At 35.3% G+C, this 21,021-nt stretch overlaps 1 protein-coding gene across 4 annotated transcripts in view; it reads right to left on the bottom strand.

Moving 5' to 3' along the window:
- Positions 1-21,021, bottom strand: part of MTA3 (metastasis associated 1 family member 3) — a 133,145-nt gene that overhangs the window by 77,938 nt on the left and 34,186 nt on the right. For all 4 annotated transcript variants that reach the window (XM_017811765.1, XM_017811763.1, XM_017811764.1 and 1 more), the window contains exons 5-7: positions 18,111-18,174; positions 16,989-17,106; positions 3,126-3,228 (exon numbers count right to left, since the gene is read on the bottom strand). In XM_017811765.1, the coding sequence (XP_017667254.1) occupies positions 3,126-3,228; positions 16,989-17,106; positions 18,111-18,174 (285 nt within the window). The remainder of the gene's footprint in view (positions 1-3,125; positions 3,229-16,988; positions 17,107-18,110; positions 18,175-21,021) is intronic.

The raw sequence follows: 21,021 nt of genomic DNA, 5'->3' as shown, positions 1-21,021 counted from the left end.
TAACCAACAACAAAAAGTATCTCATAGCACACAAATTGGGTTTCTGTTAAAGTAGTTCCATGTACTCATAGATATTTAGTCCATGGGGCCTGATTAGAGTTATACTACAAATAAAGCTCAAAACATGCACAGTGTGGACACTAGGTCCTCAGCACCAAACATTTCAATTCTACAAATCACCTTCTACTGTACTGAACTATTTGCTAATGTGGCCAGATCTAAACTCCTGTTGCAGCTTCTCAAACTCCTGTTCTTTGAAGCTAGTAGACACAGAAGAAATGTTGCCAATGTATAGGACAGAAATAAAACTGGTTGATGAAGTTGTATCTTACTTGAGTGGAGTAGAAAATGCTGTTGGACTTCTCATTGCCAGAGTACAAACATTATCCAAAAAACAACTCAAACCCAGAATACATTAGTCTGATGCTTCAAGCTTTTCCTAACAGATGTTTTTGCTAGTTCAAGCAAGAGCCCTTACCCAAATTATGCTTCAGTAGTGGCAATAAGGTACTTTCAAGATTTGTATGTCAAGCAAGACTACTTGGGGAGACCAAGGTTATGAATGCTTACGTTTTTTTTTCAAAACCTTCACCAATTTTCCTGGCACTGCTATTTCAAATTTCTGGACAGGATAGGCATATTCTTCTATCTTCTATCCAGCAAATTATTGCATATAGGGTTTAGTGACAGTCTCAGACTGACCAAGCATATAAACCTAGAAAAATGCCTCTCATTCCTGAGACAGTAAACAAATCTTGTCTGACTGGGAAAGCTATGTGCTAAAAGCCAAATATAAACGTTCTTGCAAATGGGCAACATAAATAGAAAGAGTATTTAAACACCTTCTAAAAAACCAACAAAGCATACTTGTGTGATGGAAAAAACTGAAGCACTTATGGACAAAAGCAACTCTTCTTTCAACCAGATCAGACTGAAGAAACTGAATAATAATGCCTTTGATGCAGCATGTAAAAAGGATCACTTGAAAATGCTTTTAAAATGTCAAATACAGATAGCTTACACACACTTAACCAAAAACACATCTAGGAAAGCATTTAGGAAAAAATTCTTATTGTCAGATTTTCAAATTTGCAAAACTAAACATAACCAGAGAAAGACCATTCCAAGTAGAAATGCAGCAGGCATAGCTAATGCCCAGTGAAATGAAGTGAGGTCACGGCAGAGCTGTTTGTAAGCAGTTTACCAGGTCATAATAACTTCACTGTTACTCAAGAGCTTTTAATGTCCTATATAACGGTTCACTATAAAACTTGCAACCATATAACACACTGAATTGAAAGCTGCCACAATCATCACAGAACTCTTTCTCCAGAAATTGGTGAAAATCTGTCTGAGAAGCAACAGGAATACAATCTTGCAGTCTGTGAATGAAAGTATATAGGAGGCTGAAAACATTTTCTGTCAGTTAAAAACCAACATACAAGAATGAAGAGTTCTGCGGAGGAACATCCATAAAGATGCACCCGAGTAACATCTGATTACAGATGTTGTTTGCCTACCACAAGATCCCTTAATAGCTACAATTGGTCAGCCATGACCCACCATAACAGAAGTCTTCTTTACAGAAATTTATCAACTTCTAAACAAATGCAGTCTTGATCAGGGCACAGCATTGCATAGGATGTCTTAAGTAACACAAAGAAGAGTATGCTTTTCCCTAAGTATTTAATTTATTCTCTGTCACTTTCCAGCACACTGCTTACTGCTACACTCCTCTGGGAACATTTTGGACTCCACACTATACTACTTCAGCTCCCCAGAGTAACAGCAAAATAGGAAGTAGGAATTTAAAAGCAATGAATGAACTCTACAAAAGTTCACATAACCTTCATGCAGACGTTTTTTTAGGGCACCCCATATTAGTCTGCCCATACATGTCCAGGTATTATATTGCTGGTGAAGTAGTTGTTCTGTTTCCTAGGTTCTGTTCTATGGAGCAGCTACCAGGCATTGTGATCTTCTGAACAGATGCATGTTAACACCTAAATCCCTCTGGCTTGCTTGAAAATTAAACAAGGGCAGGCAAGTTTTAGCACTGTCTAGAAAGGAAATAGCACTACAAGTGGGAGAGTAAGAAAAAACCAGGTGGATCAGCATCTGACCTGTAAAACAGTAAATTGGCAACCTATTTTACCATACACATAGGCTGGAAAATATAAAGCAACTTCTCCATTTCCTTCCTTGAATGCTTTGTTGAAAAGGGAGAAAGAAAAAGAACAAAAACTAGAAACCACGTACAAGGATTATTTGGCTAAGAAGATTTGAGACTACGCTGTGCAACCAGGTTACAGAAAATACAGGACATAGAGTAATTCAGGATAAAATCCCTGTGTTAACTGTGATTAACAGTTCTCTGCTATCATTAGAACAGTACTTTTGTACTACATTTGTAAGTAGCAAAGCCTGGTGTATTTTATGAATGTAGAATTGTCCTTCAGTCAGAAGTGTATAGATTTTTTTGAAGTTTTTTTTTTTTTTAAATAGTAGAGAAGTATTTTTAAAGGTATTTATTAATTCAAAGTGCTTTGATGTTCCTCTCATAAATCTGCATAATCACATTAATTTATAAAATTGAACTGACCTGATTTTTTTCACTAATGAAATGCAACACTTCAAAACTTATATTTCAACATTCATCCAAAATAATAATTGCATTGCGTATTATTCAGCTTATATGCATACTTGGGAAGTTCTGCATTCATTTAATTTGTTAACATTTTCTTTATTTCTATTCTTAACTTCTATTTTACACCATAAAATTCCAAGTACTGTAATACAAGACTGAATTATTAGCACTGAAATCCTGTTTCATTTACTCTGAGGGGAAAACAGACTGATGTCTACATTCAAAGTATCAAATTCTACTACAAATTCTACCTGAAATACAGGGAGTGTAGCATTATTCCAAAACTCTCTTTTTCTCTCTCCTGTATTGGAAGCTTCAGTAAATATAACAAAGTTATGGTCTGAGTTTCTCTTTTAGCTAGTTTTGGGAAAGAGTAGGGCTCACAAAATGGCAAACAGGTTGAGTAACACGATATGGGGGAATAAATAGTCAGCAGGAAAAGGAAAAGGATTTTTTTATTAGAGGATTTTAATCTTACCGTGCTACAACTAAAAACTGGTCAATCTGACGGTCAGTAAGGGGGCTATCTGGATCCCATACTTTTACTTCCAGCTTTGCCTGTTCTCTGTCATCTAATTCTCCTGTCAAAAGGTAGATGGGACAAAACACTTATTACTCACAATGTTTTTCTCTGTGTAGTTCTTCTACTACGTTTAAAAGAGACATTGTACATTTTTAAACACATACACACATGGAGTACTTAACAATCAGCAGTTATCCATTTAAATTCCATAATGTAGCATCATCAAAATAAATTTCTTCCGTTAACATCAACATTTCAATTTAAGGAGACATTCTTAGGAGGTGTAGTATAAATGAACCTTAATAAAATGTGATTATAAAATTGAAACCATAACCTAACTAACCAGTGGTTTCTTTAAATTGCTTCTCTACTATATGAAAGTTACTGTTTCACTTAAGCCATACTGAAATAAATTTTACACTTAACCAGCTTTAGTAATTAAATTCTATTTAATTTCTATTCTATGCCCCCAAAATAGAAATAATTAGGCAAAAATGCTGTCTACTACATTTTAACATATTTTTTCACCTCTTCAGCCACTATATTATCTGTATTGTTAACATAAATCATACTATTAAAATTGCTGTGTACATTGACTAGTTATATCCTCCTATAAAGTAATACATAAAGCTACACCACAAGAAATTTACTATATACTACATCATCATTTCCCAACTCCATTTATCTGAACAGAGCAATTTGTGAACACGCACATGGCCAAAACAACGGTGGTGGTTTCTGCAATTTAATTTGTCCTTTATTCATTATTACAAGAGTATGACATTTGTACTGCTTGGAAGAACAATGAAGTGTGAATTCATTACAATGATTCCCATTCATATGGAAGCCTAGATCTTGTCTTGTCTACTACACCAATAGCTTCTTCTGTAAAATAAGAAACATTTCAGAGGCTGACGGAGCAAGCACCACGTATTCTTCTAGTCCAAGAAGATCTACCTGTTGGATGTAGCTAACACATCTGTGGCCACAACAGATGACAAAAATAAAGTTAAAATCATTGTCTTTCCTTGCTGTTCTTCCTTCAGTAAATGTGAAAAACACTAATGTTTAGCTGATTGCCAGTACTTATCTGTGACTTTTATGAGCTACTATGAGAATAAAAAAAACTGTTGTCAGACACAGCCATTCCACTCTGTTTGAAAATCTAGGCTGTGTAGGTACCTCTCTGAGCACACAGAAGATGACTTTAGTCTGGGCTATTTCTTCTGACTTAATGAAAACAGCCAGTATCATCAAGACATGACATAACCTGTATACTTAAGAGGCTGGAAGCAGACTTCAAACCAAGCACTGGCTCTTCTGAAATCACATCATATAAGGTGAGTTTCTCTAGCACATTCGTTCTGGAAGGGAATTAAAAGGTGGTATATATTTATCCCTACCAAACACACAAGTTGGGACTGCACCATGCTGTCTGGCTAATGTTTCAGGAACAAATTTCACAGTCACATCCTCAGAAAAACACAGTACGTAACTTTCTTCCAATATACATGCAATAAAGAATTGGCTGCCTAATGGGAATTCTGCTTCTGTTCAAGCTAAATCACATCTAGTACTGGAGACAAACTGTTAATTTCTGGCAATCTTGGATAGGATTTTAGGTCTATAAACTCATTCACCGGATTACACACCTGTCAATACATTCATTTTTTCCATCTGTGACAGACACTTTGTGGGTGATGTTCTACATTTTATAAATAATCTCCGAGCACTTCATTTCAATCTGCTAATATATATTTTTTAGATATCTTTAATGATATTTAACTGTTTCAGGACATCATATTCTGGAGATTATAACAATACTCAGGCAGAGTACACTTCTCCCAAAGAGAAAACATTATACAAGCATAGCATGAGTATTCAAAACATGTCACTCTCCTGATTCAAGTTTGCAAAAAGACCAAAAAAAATTGCAATACTACTCTTTTTACTTAAATTAGAGGTAATTAAACAATTGCTACTAAAAAGTGTTGTTGTAAATCTTGATAAAACTGATTCTGAAATAATGCCAAGCAATATTTGTAGTGGCAGTAGACATAAATAGGACACAAACAATAGAATATCTATACCAAAAGAATCTAAATCCATAAATTAATTTTAGTATTAAATATCACTGCACAATGCTAGGCAGCAGTTTCCATAAAATAAGTGGTCTGTGTCAAACTGCACTTCACAAAAAAGCTTCATTCAGATTTTCCACTTAAATGGCAGGATATTATCACTTGAAGAGGAAAAGTAACCTTAAACAGATCAAATCATGGAGGCAGTCAAGAAGTGTTGAAGAAATCTTCAGAACATTCTTTCATGTAAACTTCATTTGCATGTGCTGAAAGTATCAGTATAGGATGATCACATAAGATAAACAGATCTTTCAAGATGTCTTCTTTCAAAATAATAATTATATACCCCCTCTGCTTTACTTGACTATCTTTACTTTACTTAGCTAATCATGCCTGTAGGCATCCATATACTATAGGATTTCTAATGTCACAGACCCCTTTAAAACTAAGATGCAATTTCTGTTAACACATCAACATTTATCTTCTATAGTGTTAGAATTTGACATCAAAGTACGGGACATTCAAACTGAACAGATGATAAAGTTGTCATAGTATTAATGCAATAGTGACCAACTTCTCCATAATGCTGCATCAAGAATGGTTGGCTTATGGAAATGCCCAATGCTGGAAGGAAGGAAAAAATGAGGCTGCCTCTTTCCCAAAACCCTGCAGAACAGTCTGCAAAAGGGAACTTACATAAATCAGAGAACATAGAGACATAATGTCCTAAAGTCACACTATTCCTCGCTTTTTAGTCCTTACATTAAATCACATTCAGGTCGAATCCCCACAGTGCCAGATATGAAATAATACCCTTCCATTTTAGGGAGTTTTTTACAGCAAAACTAAAGGCAATGACTTTATTATATGCATGAAACTACAAGGTCACCTACCATTCAAGGGCAACAGTAAATATTCAACTAATGAAAAGATACCTGAAATTCACCTTTACTTTGGAATTAGCTTCTTGTACTCTTTTGATATCTGTAAATAAACCTGAACAATGTGATTCTGGACTCCCCACCCCCAGTTCAGATGATGTTTTGGTTGACAGACACTGTACAGTGGCCTAGCACCTATTCCAATCTGAATACAGAAAGACTGCAACAGTTTTTCTGAAATTCCTGAAATAACAACCCACGAGGTAATACAGTTTTTAGGAAAGCATAGTGAAAGTGATTCTGTGTAAAAATAATAAGAGTACCATACCATATATGAATAATAAAATTTAAAATATTTATTTTTTAAAAAGGGCTACCACAATGCATAGAGGTTGTATTCCTTAAAAAAAAAAAAAAAATCAAAGAACAAGCAAACTAAATTAAAATGAAATCTTTAGTCCTGCAGTTTTGGTTCGCTTTTTTTAAAAAAATCCTTAATATTATAAATATGCAAATTCCCTGTGACTTCAGCATTCTAAAGATAAATAGGACTTTTCATGTGAATAAATTTAAACAAAACAATTTAGAGAAGAACTGTTTCTTTAGGATACAAAGTATTTTGATTTATTCAAATGTAAAAAGATCACATTTCATCTGCATCTGCTAGTTGTTTTTAATTTTCTACAGAATAAACTTAAAAGAAAAATCAGACTTGTAGTAAAACAGCAAGAATCTGAACTTAGAATAAGTCCATTCAGGCAAAGTTACTGAGGTAGAAAATACAGCAAAGTCAACTAAACCCTGCGACATTGCTGCTTGAAAGGTGATTTGAGTGCTCACAGGGATAACAAGTACATACACAGCATTCAATAAAAAAACCTGTATCCTTCATAGGACTGACTACCTGACAGAACTCATTTAGTACTTGAACAATCTCAGCCAAGACTCTACAACTATTATTGATAACAAAATCTTTCCAACAGCAATCATACACAACCTTCCACACAAACGTCACAGCACAGACCATTCATGGTGCAAACAGAAGGCAAAAGATAAGACAGCTACTTCAACCATTTCCTTCAAGCTGATGAAAAATAGGAAGTTCATAACAAACAGAAGACTGAGAACAGAAACCTAAGTCTTCTCAAGAAGCTAAAGATAGCAGGATATCATGGCTCTCTTCTTATGAAACTAAAACTCTGAGTGACTTCTCTTCAAGCATAAATCAATCTTGAGAAAGGTAGTCCTTGCTTTTACAGTTTGGGGCAGGGGTAAAAAAAACCCACAAAAACCAAATAAACAAACAATGCACCTGCAGCAATCTCCAAGTAGAACAACCTGCATAACACCCCTCAACTGTGGAACAGTTTTTATAAACTCTAATTTGTAAGCAGCAGGATTTCCAACTTTTCTGACTTATCAGTTGACTGTTAACATAGAAGTTGTGAATGATCTGAGAACTGAAGCTCAGAAATTTCTGTTACCGTATTATATACTTAGTATACTTCTACTATTCCTATATAAGGAATAAAAAAACCAACTTGATTCATGTAATTGAGTGCTTGATCAAAATTATACATGCATTTAATACCTAAACAAATTGTACCAAAAGGCAGCAAGTATTTTTAAATAACATTGAAAAGACTTAATAAAACACTATGGCTTGTAACACAAAGCTTCAAATACCTAATTGAGCTTCTGTAGTACATGTGGTTGCAACTCTAAACTACAGATTCTCCTTTCAACTGCACAGTTAGGCAGAAGCTACGTCTTTACTGAAAACAGGTAGAGAAAAGCCATTTACATGTTGGTTTGTTTAATTTATAGTAAAACTGAAAAAAGCCTATAAACATGCATTGAATTGCCCAGCACATAAATCTCTAATCCAGCTCCCTAGAAGTGAGATTGGCAAAACTGATGTAAAGGATATTATCCTATTAAAATTTGACATAAACAACATTATTGTTTGTGATGAGCAAGCATTTGACAGTTAATTATGCAAAATTTATGCTGAGCTTAATAATGAAAAAAAATCTGCAAATCTGACAAGTGACTACCACATTTAAATTGGATAACACTCAAGAAACAGCTCCTTCTTTTAGAAGGTATTATAGAAAAAATTCATCTTAAACTCAAAAGTGCAACCAACAGAAACTCCATTTGAGAACAAAATATATTTGAGTACATATAAACAGGAGTTTTATTATTTGTCAAGATTCATCTCATCTAACCTTAAACATCTAATCCATTTTAGATACCAATTGTGCAAGTGGGACTCTAGCTTTTTATACAGATACTTTGAGTAGAATTTATAATTTTATTTATTACAAGGAAAAAAAAAAAAGCTTTGAACAGAACATCTTCCCTACAGGCTGCTTCTTCCTCCCTTTCAGAGATTCTAATTCCTCTTCTGTGTGTCTTAGTAAGGGCACAGTCCTCGTCCTTGCCCAATCCACACTCTTTCTATATTGCTTTAAATGGCCAGAGAGTACCTAATTGTATCAGATCACTGCTCCATAAAGAATTCCCTGGAACACAGTGGTCTCCTTTTAAACCCAGATGCAAGAGAAGCAGCACTGGGCTGGGAACAAGCCTGCAGCTGAGAGGGAAGAAATGAGAAAAATTGCATGGAACAGTACACAGACATCTCCATAACAGTGGTTCGAAGAACATCCCTCCAGGCTAATTAAAACAGGTACTTGCAAACAGTCTGCCATTGCTGGTAGGAGTACTCAAGTAGGACTAGCAGCCAGTTCTCTAGATAAACCTTTAAACCAAATCATTCCACATCATACTTGTCAATCTCTTGATGCTTTTTTCCCTTCCCAAAAACTCACTTCCCAACTCAACCCTAACATACTCCCATTTCCCTCTATGACATGTCTCTGTTTTGCTCAGTGATCTCTGGTTCTACTTGACTTGCTCAGCATTCAGAATCCTCACAGCAGGTACAAGGAGCAGAGCCGGATGAGCTGACAGGAGCTGCTGCTACACACAGGCAATTAACTTGCAGAAACCATTCTTAGCAGGCACTTCCCATTGTTCCGATAAGCATGTGCACACTTTTAGCTGTGGACAGCCGCCCCTGTGATGCTGCCCAGGATGACACAGTTTGGAAATGTTTGTGTGCCCAAAGACATCATTCAAGCACCTGAGCAACTTAAGACAAGTAGAGAAAATTCAGAGTTAACTCCCTGTACAGCGTACTTTCAAGCTGGTGGCTTTGTGCTAAATCTAAAAAATTATTCCATATTTTTAAAAGAGAAACAAAACTTTTAAAGGTTAGTAGCTGCTCTGTTAAGTGACTCATACTATGCATATGTTATACGTTTTCCTATATTGCAGTATTATAATCTAATTATACTGAAAACTTTTTGCTAGGTATTAATGCTGTTAGCTTAACATTAGTGCTTGCAGTTCCTAATCTTCAGGTGTTCCTTTTATTTTTAGACTAAGATTTGCTAAAAGCTCAACATATTGTCTCAAGCCTTTATGGAAAAGTCAGCTGAAACGGAGCATGCTAATAACATTGACTGAACACACAGAAAGAAGTTATCTACTACTCAGCGTCATCACTGGAGGGAAGGTGACTAAGTAGCAGTTTCAGGTCTCTTGAAGCTTCTCTTACTGAAATGACTGTAGGTAAGCACAGAAAAAGATGCATCCTAAGATCATCTTTGAAGTGTGGGTATGTTGATTAAACAACTGTCCACTCACATGCTTGTTTACTAAGAGGTAAACTTCCAGTCCCAACTCTTTCTCTACAAAGACACACTTCCCCAGGATAAAAGGCAGAAGACCATGGTCTGAATCTCCTCAGTAGGTTCTTAAGCTGGAGCACAATAGTAGGATTGTTTCATGTCAGAAATCTCAGGAGGTCTCTAGCCTAAACTCCTCCTCAAAGCAGATTCAGCTGTAAGATCAACCAGAGCTGTATCTTCTTGAAATTTGAACACCTTTAAGGACACAACCTCCCTGTGTACTTGCTCCACCATCTGACCATCCTCATGGGAAAAAAAATTATGCTCAGGACCATTCTAAACCTCTTATTGAAAGTTATGACAGCTTTATCCCATCCTCCCACTACACACCCCTGTCAAGAACCTGTCTGTCTTCTCAGCAATATCCCTCCAGCCACTGGGGGGCTGTTCTTGGTCTCCTGCTGTGAAGTCACCTTTTCTCCAAGTTGCACAAGCTCAACTCCCTCAGCCTGTCCTTGCAGGACAAGTGCTCTAGCCCTAACAAGTGTGACAGCCTCCACTGAACTTACTTCAGTTTACAAAAAGCTTTCCCATATTGAGGGACCCAAACCTGGATGCAGTAATTAGATGGGATCACTAAAGGGAAATGACCACTTGCCTTGATCTACTGGCTATGTGCCAGATGCCACCTTCACTACCAGAGCCCACTGCTGGCTAACATCCTCTTTCTGTCTGCCTGTATCCCAGGGCCTTTCCCACAGAACTGCTCCTCTTAGCTCCTTCATACCCAAATAAATTTCATACATTTATGAAATATATGAATAAAAGTACCTTCATATGCTATAATTTTCCCTTCAGCTCAGAAAAAATTATTGGCATCTCATACCACAAAGGAAAAATAGTCTTTGTGAGTCAGACACATTAGCAGATGTGGGGTTAATTTTTTTCTTGTTACTCTACTTTCATTCTTCTATTTGCTACAACATTATCCAAATTTCAGAGAACATTCAAATGACTAACATCTTCTCAGACCATCAAAAGAATTAAAAGGTCGATAAACTACCTAAAGTTACAAGACCTTGGCAATGTGATCTGTTTAAAAAGGAAGCAAGAGAAATTCAAGGTGGAAGAGAAATCGAATTGGTTTTCTGCATTTGCGATGACTGCACAAAACTGCAGGTGTTCACATGCTTCATGAAGAGAGCTAAAAGATCTACCTTAAAATGAAGCATCTGTAGGAAAGGTCAAAGAACAATTATACAATATGAACAGTAACAAGTTACTTGAGTTTGGACAACCATCTTCTCAAAATTTCTACAGGATCTCAGGGATACAACAACTAGTAACAGTGTCACATGAACTCTAATCCATTTGTTTTATACCTAGGGGTGTGAAGGAGGGAATGTGGACAACTAAGCATTGTCAAGGCTCACAGCTACACTAGCAAAATTAGCAGGGACAGATCAGCAGGCCTTTTAAAAAGAAAAATCACACCTTGCATAATTACTAAAGTTCTTCAAAAAGATCATAGAGAAACATAAGGAAGCTCAAGGTGACAGCCTATTGGGTCTCTAATGGGCTTTAAATAAGTTTTAAGAAAACTAAGAAATAACAAGAGGCAAGATCTTCTGCATGGATAGACAGAAGCTGGTATGATTCAGCATGGTTATTCCTATAGTGGTGGGCTAAGTTTTCTTGAAAATGATGATTTCAACACTTAACCATGTTACATTGCCTAACAGGACTGTTCTACGAAATCCTGGTACACAAATGGTTCATTCACTATTGCTTCACAAAGCAAATGTAACATCAGAAAATTTATTCTGACGAATTACAATTAATATTTTTATTTTAAATAATAGGAAATAGTTACTATAAATTGTATTAGCTTTCTTGAAAATACAATTTAGTCCTTCTTTTGTTTGGTTGGGCTATTTTTAGCCAGAGTATTACTGCAAATAGTTTCACTAGACTTCCATATCATGACAACAAAGCAGTCAACATAAAGTTTTTTGTTAGGTTTATTTAGAAAATATCTTCTGCTGCAGAAGTTTTAAAAGAGCTTTGACAGAGAAACAATTATTGGCCTTTTTTGCCTTTGTTGCAGCCTCTCCACAACCCTATGAATAAACGAAAGCAAGCATTACTTAAGAAATTACTGAGATTACTGTAAGCAATTGGCTTCCCTATCTGCAACACCACTTTGACTGTATTTGTTTAGCTAAGCTGCCATGCATTTTGCTTTGTGTAAGCGTATTGACATTTTGTGACAACTACAATTAGGCCTAGGATAGCATGCAGGAGGCAGAAAGACCAGTGCAGGCATATGACAGAAACAATTATGCATTATATGAAATCCTGCAGAGCAAAAAATTCCCACTTACTCCCATTCTTAAGCATTATCCTACTTGCTAAATGACATCCCTAATGCTATGCCAGTACTTTTCTCTGTCATTCTCTGCTTGTTAGCGAACCATGTAAGACAACCTGTCACTGCGTCAGTAGTTCCACTGCTGAGCCATACTGGTTGAAATGCCAGAATTTAAAAACATTTGGATTTTAAAGTTGTGAGACGAGGAAAAAAAAAAAAAAAAAAAATCAATCTTACATAAAAGTCTACCACGTATCTAAACTGATTTGTCTTGGTGGAATTTCCCTGTACACAAAACAGGATTAAATAAAAGCTGTTAAAGGTGACAAGAATTTGATCATATTCAGAACAATTTATAAAAGTACACCTTGTAACCAAATAACAATGGTAATAATTACTTGCCCAAAGCAAAACTCTATAGGTTTTTTTTCTTGCTTGTTTGGGGTTTTCAGTTTTGTTTGTTGAACTTAGTCACACATTTTAGAAGCTGTTGTTCAAATACAGTAGGTGCATGCACTAGACAGCAGCTTCTGGCCATCACATGCAGAGAACTGGGTACCTGTGGCAGTAAGTCTGCATTATATGGGAAAACTGTTGTTTAAACATGTCTTAAAATGGCTTTTTGTGGTCTTTTTGCAAACACATGTTTCTTCTTCCCAACACCCCCCACAGCAACTGTTATCTCCCATGCAGGAATGTCCTGGGAAGATGTCCTAAGGTGTTCTCATTGGACCTTGTTAACCCCTTCCTGTGATTGGGTGTTCCTGTAAGCCCCTTGAGACTTCTAATTGGTTACTCTGTGAATCCTCCAAAACCCTATAATAAGACCCCCAACAATAAACGCTCTCTTGCCTCCTCTCCGCGCTGGTGTGCTGTCTCTGTGCCTGCCATGGAACCACGTGGGTGGGGGGAGGAGGGGAGAGCACCTCTCCCCTCCAGGCTCAGGACCTGAAGAAACCCCTGGTGCTGGAGTTCCCTTTCCCTATCGGAAATGGTTCCTCAGATGGAACTGGAACTAGAACTGGGCCGCCCCACGCCATGGGGGGAAAGGGATCCAGAGGTACCTGGCTCCTGTACTGTAGAGATGCTTGAAACAAGATACTCTTTGTCCAAATTCATGCTTTTGGTTCTCAGAGATAAACCTTTTTATTCTTGCTTTGCACAGATGAGGAGAATGTCTCCAGTGTGGGGTAACAGATTTGAAAATAAACTGATACATCCACAGAATAAGCCACTGAAGAAAGTGTTTTTAAAACAAAGAAAGGACCTTCTTCAGTATCCTATTAGGTAAAATCTAAGTCAGTGCTGTAGAACACAGTCTCCTGTTCTCTAGTGTATTAAAAGAAACTAAAAACTCAATCTTCAAACTAGAGTCTCGACAAACTGGAACACTTGGCACTGGAGGGAAGGAATGGTTTCACACAACCATAACATCATTCAAATCTGACAACTTTTACTCCCACGTTTTATTCCCAAGGATGTTGATAACAAAAGTGGTAAGAGACTCCTCAAAGCAATCTGGTCTGGTCTCTCTCCAAAGTTACAGTCTTCACTAAATGTGTGATCTAGGTGATTTAGCTAAACCATTACAAACAAAACGAGCAAAGAAATACAAAGCATATGCATTTTAAACCAAATTTTAACTTTGCTCAACTTGTTTACTGCAATTGTGTAAAGGACTTATGATTCAATACATCTCTAAAGTGGAAAAACAGTTGAATCTGGAATATCTTATTATGCATATAAATTTTAATAAAACTTTTTGTCTTTTGAAAGTAAATTAAAGTTCTTTTCATTTCAAAAATTAAAGAGAAATATAAAGTTATCCAATACACCCATGGGGCAGGGGGAAAAAGGTATGCTGCATTATCCAAAGCCTAAACACCCGGTTTTGGAGAACATTTTACTCAATAACACAAAAATGATAACACCAATGCATGGAAAAAAAAAAATCTATTCCTACAAAAAAATGCATATATTTTTCCAATAAACACTAAGAAAACCCCACCATCACCAAAAAAACAGTAGTCCATTCATACAGAACATAAGTTATCATGGTATGGAAAAAGTGCAAGCAATTTGAATTTTTAATCTATTAGAATACATCAGTGTATTTACATCAATATAACTTAGTGGTTCCAGGACTCTTTTTTTATTTTTCAGCCCTGTTGTGACTGGTCTTCTGGAATCTGAACTGGCAGAATTGGCATGTCTTTGGTCATTTGAATTGGATTTATATGTCAGTAACTTTGAAAATATAACAACTAATGGTGTGTGAATCTTCCGTTTTTCTAATTTTTTTTTTTTTAAACGGGTTTGGGGATTTTCTGTAAACATAAAATATGCCTATTAATCACCTTCAAAAAGTTATTCTTCCTTTACATTAGAGGACAAATTTTATATGTGAATAAATTTAGCAGTGTCTTCTCTTTTATTATACTATACTATTATTAGATGATATAAAACCTGATTTTTCCTAATTGACTTGAAGTTGTCTAAATTCTTTCTTTTGATATAAGGTGATTGGTCTAACTTTTAGTTTTAAAGAGTCATACATTACAGCATAAAAATTTGGAGATACAGCTCATCATCCACTTTTAACAGTACAGGCTGAAAAATCTACATAAAGATTCAAAATCTTCACAAAATCCCATAAAATCCAAATATAATTATTTTACTCTATTAATTTTAAAAATCATTTAGATTTGTTTTCATGAATGAAAAGATGACAGTGAATGGATTAGCTTCCAGGTCATCAGCTTACATAAAGAAACAGCAACAGCTGAATCATCTTTTGTTTTTCCCTGGAGGTCAGAGGGCTATGGAAACACTTAGATAACAATCAGTCAAAACTACCATAATTCAGACATTTTTATCCTCCTAAAACCAAATCCTTTTTTCCACCATCCACTTGAAATAACTGCGGATTAATCCAGCTAAACCGCTCCAGTGCTCTGTGTACCAACAGATCCTTGATTTGTGGGCTTGGTGTTTTTAAACTTTGATGGATTATTATTTCCTTCTAAAGACAGCAAGAAAACTGCATCACTTATTGCATTTTGGGGATTAACAGGGTGTGAGAAAAAGAAGACAGTAACATAGTGAAATCGTGTGTTCATGATGTAAGAGAGATGATCTACTCATTTAACTAAATTAAGTATTTAACACAGAATGTTAAGCTCCAAAAGAACTTAGTAATTCACTTTTAATAAATATGAAATGCAACTTTAGGAAAAAAAATCAAATAACTAAAATTTCAACAGAAAAAACATTTACTTTATATGTAATATTCACTATTTCATACTTAGGCTCTTTCTTTAGTAATTTAAGTAAGCAGAACTCAGAAGGAAAAGACTTCCTGTCTGGCAGACAACCCCAGTTTATCCTGAAAACCCTACATTTCAACCAACTACTTTGGAATCACATCAGTATTTCCTGGCTACTTGATACACACATTGAGATAGTCCTTTTCTTTTAGTCCTCTGGTAAGCTTTCCTCTTGAGCATGTGAATGTCTACATAAATATTTTTTTTCTTTATGACAGGTACGTTTTACAGCAAGAATAGCAGTGTATCATATTCTATTCATAAACTTGTTCTGAAACAAGTTTGTACACCTTATAAACAAATCTGGAAATGACTTCTTATAGTTTATTTCTGGTTATTAAAAGTCAAAATAATAATGCAGGTGATCTACTAGAGACCATTCATTGTAAAATAATCTGCCATTTGCCAGAAATCAAATTCTTCTTGTTTTATAAAAATTATCTTGTTTCATACATTTATTAAATAAGCTCTGTAGAAACTGGAAATAATGCCTTGTTTTTAATAAAAAAAGTATACAGCAAAAAAAGCAGCCCACAATGAACGGAAAACACATTTAAGGTTACAAATATATGTATTCAGAACTCCTTGGACTTATTGCAAGTTATACTCTTCTCACATAATCTTTTCTCATTAAAGAATAAATACCGAGATTCTTGAAAATAGTATCTACATCTGGATGTTTCTGAGGAAACTTTTTTCTTTTGTTAGCACTCAGTATAGAGTGGGAATTACACTGATGAAACCAACTCATTTTAAAATTTACTAAGTAAATATAACTGCAGACATAAGACCCAGGTGCTCATGGTTCCTTAATGTCATCCAAACACTAAATAAATATTGTACTTGAAATTTTGTTTAAAATAATAGTTTCCATGTAGCAAAATACTAAGGCATGGGTAGTAGTGCTAGATTATAAATATATAATATAAAATTTAATAATCATCAGCGATTTTAAAGCTATGCCAAGGCTAGAAACATTTGTTTCAAACATGCTACAAAACAGACAAGATGCTTTGATTAAAGACAGTATTTTAAAATAAGAAGACATGAAGAAATATCCTCTATGCATAGTCTGTTTAAAAAGGAAGAGAAGAAATTTATTTTTCACTTATTTCACTACTGTGTTATTATTACATAAAATGGTCTGGTCCTCAACATCTTCTCTCTGTGCAGCCTATACTAAAGAACTAAGCAGACCATGCAATTAAATAAACAAATATCAAATGCCTAAACTGCATTATGCACAAACTGGAAATGGACATTGTCTTTTCAACAGCTACTCAATTACCCTTTCCTTCTTTCTTTCTTTCTGGTATCTAGCAATATTCATGAATTCTCTCAGACCTACCATTTTACTTTCTGTGCCTCTGTGTACTAGTTTAGTTCAAGAGTCAGCATGAGCAATATTGCAAGACATGGATTTTTACTTTTTTCACTAATCAAAGATCTTGTATTTACCTTCTGCAAGCATGTCTGGCACATCTGCTTGATATCTAGGCCCCACTCTGATTTCTCCCTTGTCTGCTAAAAGCGTTTTCAGTGATGGATCATATACCAGCGAATAAAAAAAAGTATCCTAAAAAAGAAGATACATTTGCAACAGCATAATACTCTTTAAAACTGGGGTTTTAATATTTCCTTTTGGAAATTTGCACACTTTAGAGAACCCAGGTTTGGCACATAAATCCCATTTTTACATAACACAGATGTTTCATGAGTGCTTTTAAAAGGGTAATCGAAGCTTCTGTCTTTGCTGGGACTTATTTCAGAACTGAGCAATAATGAAAAGATTCATACACAAAAACATATCAAAGGAAAAAAAAAAATGTTAACTTCTTTCTGAATTTAACATGTTTCCACTCATAAGTATCTCTACTATATTGACTTTGCATGATAAATTAGCCTCCAAACCCATTAAACACTGTGTAAACCTTCTCAGACATAAAAATAGGTATTGGCAAATCTGGTACAGTACCTAAAGTACAGTGCAAGTCCGGTTTTCAGAAACATTTTTACCAATTATCAGTGGTTTTGGTGTAGAAATTGAAAAATAAAGACATCCTAATTTTAGTTTAAAACCACTGTCTGCCTGATGTTATATCAAGACACTCCAAACAAAAATATGTTTATTCTGAAGGCATTTTGCAGTATATTTTGCAATTATCTTTCAAATTCTTGGGGTGTTTTCTTCCCTTCTGGTAAAGCTAGGCATCCCTAAGTACTTTCCACAGGAAATGAAAGTTGAGGAAATACTTTCCAAGTATTATAAAGAAACAAAAAGCCATGTGAATTCTCCCTTAAGTATCTGCTACAGGAAAACATCTGTATATTTTTCTTCTGTAAGATACCACATAAATTACTTCAAATTAATTATTTTCTAAATACAAACATATCTTTTCAGAGTGTCATTTAAGATTTTATCCAATAATTTTTTTCAAATCAGTGTTTTCAACAACATAATTTTTCTAACCTATCCTTCAAGAAAAGATTTTCAAAGTACTGTTTGCCCATTTGTTAAAAATACAGCTGTAAAAGACCAAACCCATTACAATATTTACCCAAATAGAAATCATATATTACCTCTTTCTCCAGGTATGACAGCACAGATTCTGTCTCATTCAGAAGTGCAACACTGCATTTTCCCCTACACAAACATAAGGAAGAATGGTTACTTAGTAAAAAGTTCAAATTTTTATTAAGGAAAAAGTTATTTACAAGAAAATGATCTAGATATACTTCAAACTATTACACTAAAAATATAAAAATATTATAAAATGTAAAAATGAACGCTGTCATACTTCAAAGATACCAAAATAAACAGCAAAACAACCGACTAAATGGCTGTACTGACCCACATTCAAATACATTGGAATTCCACCAAACTGGGAAATAGTTTCAGGAATGGAGAAGCAAAGAAGGTGAAGAGGTACTATGGCAAACAGTAAATACACATTCAATTAATAAAGAGGTCTGCATCAATGAAACATCACCTCAAAGTGACTTAAGTCCCGTAAGTTCAGTGCCTAATTTGAAAACAAATAACCCAAACTAGAAAGAATATAAGGTTTTACCGGTGTCCTGTAAAAATAAAGTGCTTTTCTCTTTTGAATGGAATTGTCTCTGATAATGAATCGTGGAATTCTATTGATTTCTTCTATGACCACATTAAAATGCTGATGACTACATTTCTGTGCAGGCTCCTGTTACTCAGTAGTGGTACAGACCTGCCCATGTGCAACACCTGTAGCTAAAGCAATGGGAGTTTGACCCCACTGCCCCCACTCCTTTCTCATCTCCTTCTCCCCCAACATTGCCTTGGCCTCTAATTCCTCTGTCTCCATCTTCTCTGCAAATAATCTGCAGAATTATTTTTAACAAATGGTATTTTAAAGAAACACACATGGATGTGGATGAAAAATGTTAAGTGTGCTGAATCATCTTGTTAGCAACTGGCATTTTTATGTTATCATTTACAACCAAACTACCATTATATATATATATAATTATAATATATACTTATTACCCTTTACATACAGCACCTTGTATTTCATGCACCTAACCTTCAGTTTAGTTGGTATTTACCAGGAGGTTCCAGTGGCATTACACATATGGCTATAGGACCTCTGCCCAGAACACTCATCTCCCATCTTCTTCTGTCATGGTACAGACCAGCATACAAATATAGAAAGAATAATTGTTTGCAGAGATCTTTTTGATTTTAAGATAACACCAAAGAAGGTATTGTAAAAACCTGTCTGTTCTTGTCAGTGGATGCCAACTGCTAAAGTCAACCAGAAATACTGAATGCCAGTGGCCAAGGGCTGATCATTAGGCAAAGATACCCAGCTAATGTTTTACTCATTGCCACTGCACATCATGAGAAAGGGAGTTAATCCACATATGAAGACTGGAGTACATAACCTCCTGAATTTCTCTTCGTTGTCATACCTGTCAGAAAAACCACACCACCAAGAGAAATGGTGGAAAGATGAGTGAGAAAAATCTGAGCGCAATACACAAGAGCAAAGGAAAAGACTCCTGTAGTAGGAAACCTTTTCTATACTCCACCAGGTCCTTGAAGGTTTCTTTGAAACTTCTGGCCTTGATAGTTCCAGAACATTCACTTCTAAAAATTAATTATATGTTGTACCATGAAGTCAGTTTGCCAACTTTATTTTCATGTTTTGTTGGCATCTTTTTTAGAGCAAAAGGCTAAAGAGGAGTTTACCTTTCCAGCCTGCCTCTATTCCATACACCTCCAGAATGCTCTCTCTTCAATACAGCCTACCCTTATTTAACTCCAATTACTGCAGCAGCATTCATTGCTTCACTGCCATCACAACTGCAGGAGCATTTTATTGACTGACCTCAGACTTTGTTGCTGGTGACCTAAAAAATTCATTTTATTTCATTAAGAGACAAGCTTAATCCCCCCAGCATGTTCTTTAAGGGAGTGAATTTCTACTTGATGCTACATTTCTTTGAACAGCATATTAACTATGTCATGGCTGGAGTGACACAGAGGTAACATTTTGTATGCGTATATGACCTCTCACATGCAGAGACTAGAGTCTCAATAAAGATAACACAAGACATACAGTAGTAGATACCACATTAAAACAAAAACAAACCAACCACCCAAATCTCCCACATTTGAAAAGAGGTAAATTACAGAACTTTTTTCTAATTTTGACTCTATATATAAAGTTACTAGTTTCTATAATGTAGAAACCTGCAATACTTAATACAAATGTTTTGGAATCTTTACAAAATGAATAAAAGGCAACTGTTTATATATCTCCTCTCTTTTTTCTCCCCAGTCAGAGGAAAATCTTAAATGTCTAGTTGTAAACGGTCTACTGGGTTGAACCAAGCATCTAGTTTATTATATTGTCTCCAGCATCTCTCGATCATGGATGCTGAGGAAATTACTTAAGTGAATATCGATTTGCAGTGATGTCCCTTAATATTCCCCAACCATCACTGCACTTTTCACCCTTTCTTCCAGTACTTATAATCAAAATGCCCTGGAGAAAAAGCTAACGTCATTTAAACCACATTACAACAGGACTTGGGAGTTATTTCTCTAAGGCATATATTTGAAAACCCAGAGCTTCTCTACATTTAAATATAAAATATTTTCCTCCTCACAGTGTTCTGGAACTTCATTTATTAATGTTTTTAAACAATTACAGATAACTGGGACAGATGGAGCTATATTAAATAAATAATCAATGTAACAGGATAAAATCTGACTGTTCTAAACTAGACAGAGAAAAGAAAGAGGGAGCTAGCTACCTATGAAAACAAATGAAAGAGAATGTACACTGCGTTTACCAGATTATAAAATCAGTTACACAGCAAAATAAAATTATACTCTTTTTGCAAAAACAGTAGGATTTCTGAAAGATTTGAGTATTATTTAGACTGGTAGTGTACAATGCCATAGTTTCACTGTTCTGTTGGAGTCTCCTGCCTGAAATATTAAATT

Source organism: Lepidothrix coronata, unplaced genomic scaffold (assembly GCF_001604755.1).
Source record: "Lepidothrix coronata isolate B3197 unplaced genomic scaffold, Lepidothrix_coronata-1.0 Scaffold33, whole genome shotgun sequence".
Lineage (NCBI taxonomy): Eukaryota > Metazoa > Chordata > Aves > Passeriformes > Pipridae > Lepidothrix > Lepidothrix coronata.
Note: the sequence above shows the minus strand (reverse complement) of the source record. Positions and strands in the feature narration are given on the sequence as shown.